Source organism: Pygocentrus nattereri, chromosome 12, assembly GCF_015220715.1.
Source record: "Pygocentrus nattereri isolate fPygNat1 chromosome 12, fPygNat1.pri, whole genome shotgun sequence".
Classification (NCBI taxonomy): Eukaryota; Metazoa; Chordata; class Actinopteri; order Characiformes; family Serrasalmidae; genus Pygocentrus; species Pygocentrus nattereri.
Window position 1 is genome coordinate 41,791,449 of NC_051222.1, and position 1,752 is coordinate 41,793,200.

At 45.7% G+C, this 1,752-nt stretch overlaps 1 protein-coding gene across 3 annotated transcripts in view; it reads right to left on the bottom strand.

Annotated features, from left to right (window-relative positions):
• Window positions 1-1,181: 1,181 nt before the first annotated feature.
• gpank1 (G patch domain and ankyrin repeats 1) overlaps window positions 1,182-1,752 on the bottom strand; it is an 11,916-nt gene continuing 11,345 nt past the window's right edge. For all 3 annotated transcript variants that reach the window (XM_017687738.2, XM_017687737.2, XM_037543419.1), the window contains one exon: window positions 1,182-1,731. In XM_017687738.2, the coding sequence (XP_017543227.1) occupies window positions 1,284-1,731 (448 nt within the window). In that variant the 3' untranslated portion in view covers window positions 1,182-1,283. The remainder of the gene's footprint in view (window positions 1,732-1,752) is intronic.

Genomic DNA, 1,752 nt, shown 5'->3' on the forward strand with positions numbered 1-1,752 from the left:
AAAGGCAATTTGTCCAATCATATCACGGTTCACAAACACCATAAAAGCATCATAAACAGTCCCTGATAACTGAGGCTGATAAGAAGTGGCTTAACGTGAGAGGAACTGATTAAACTGCCTGGGCAGTCGTGGGTTGGAGGTTAGGGAACTGACCCTGTGACCGGAAAGTCGCCAGTTTGATCCCCTGAGCTGACAGTACGTCTCCCTGAGCAAGACACCTAACCCCCAACTGCTCCCCCACAGTTTTTTTTTATTTAAGCTTCATTTGAAACGTTTGCGTGGGTTTATGCGAAACAGTTATAATTCATTTTTCTACCATTTTCTACTCTCACTTACAATTAAACTCTGTTGTTATAATGAGTTTTGGGCTGAAACACTCCTTATAACTTCAGTGTGAAAGGGTGGGAGGAGGTCAAAATGTCCACCTTGTCATCCTCTAGTCCTTCATCAGTGGTCACAGGACGCTGCCCACAGGACGCTGCCCACAGGACGCTGTTGGCTGGATGTTTTTGGTTGGTGGACTATTTACAGTCCAGCAGAGAAACAGGGGTTTAAAGACTCCAGCACCAGCACCAGCACAACACACACTAACACACCACCACCATGTCAGTGTTACTGCAGTGCTGAGAATGATCCACCACCCAAACAGTACCTGCTCTGTGGGGGTCCATGGGAGTCATGACCACTGAAGAACAGGGTAACAGAGTATCAGAGAAACAGATGGACTACAGTCTGTAACTGTAACATCGGTGCCCAAGCTTCAGCTTCCTTGCTGATGGCTTGAGAAGTTTCAAAATCTCCTCATAATAATCATAATCAGCAATAATCATAATAATCATAAACAGTCCCCAAATATGAGCTGTAATGACTTTAGCCCAAGTGTTCGTAAACTTATGACTTTAACTGTATAGATTATTCTGTTATAAAACTGTAAAAAATCTATTTTATGATTGTGGTTTTATGTTTTGTTCTACAACATTTTTGTCTAATTTGTATGTCTGACTCTAAACGACTTTGGGCTCAAAATGTATAAGGATAATAATAATAATAATAATAATAATAATAATAATAGTAGTATCATTAGGAGAAACACTGAACTGCAGCCCGAGTAATGAGAATGAGACACTCCTTAAAGTTTGGAAAAAATAAATAAATAAAATACAAAAGCAAAAAAACAAAGATGTTGTAAACAGTTATCTGTTTAATAAGTAAATCGACAATTAAAAAAATATTTTTTATTTAAAAAAAAAAAAACCCACGTGTCCCCAAACGAGCTGGTCAGTTCAGGCGTGGACGTTGAAGGAGCTCCTGAAGTCTCTCTCCCAGTTCCTCTCGCTCTCCTCCCTCCTCTTCATCTCTTTCGCAGTGAGCCTCGTCCGTCTCTCTCTCCTCTCCGCTCCCTCTTTACGCTCCGTCCGCCGCACGGCCTGCGGGTCCTTGGCGTCAAAGTGGGTGACCTTGGACTTCTGCGGGGGTCCGTAGCCGAGGCCGCGCTGGTCCCTCTTCAGCACCGTGCCAACGGGGTTCTTCCGGCCGGAGTGCGAGGGTCCCAGGCCATGCTGGGGGTCCCAGCCCGAGCGCAGCATCATCCTGTAGCTGACGCTGGACTCAGGGAGGCAGTAGTGGGGGGCCGCGGGGGGGCGCTTCAGGCTGAACTGGTGCAGAGTGGACGTGGCGTGAGCCTGAGCGCCATCTGTGTAATTCACCTGGCACACGTCACACCACCGAGGACTGCAGGAGAAAAACAAACAA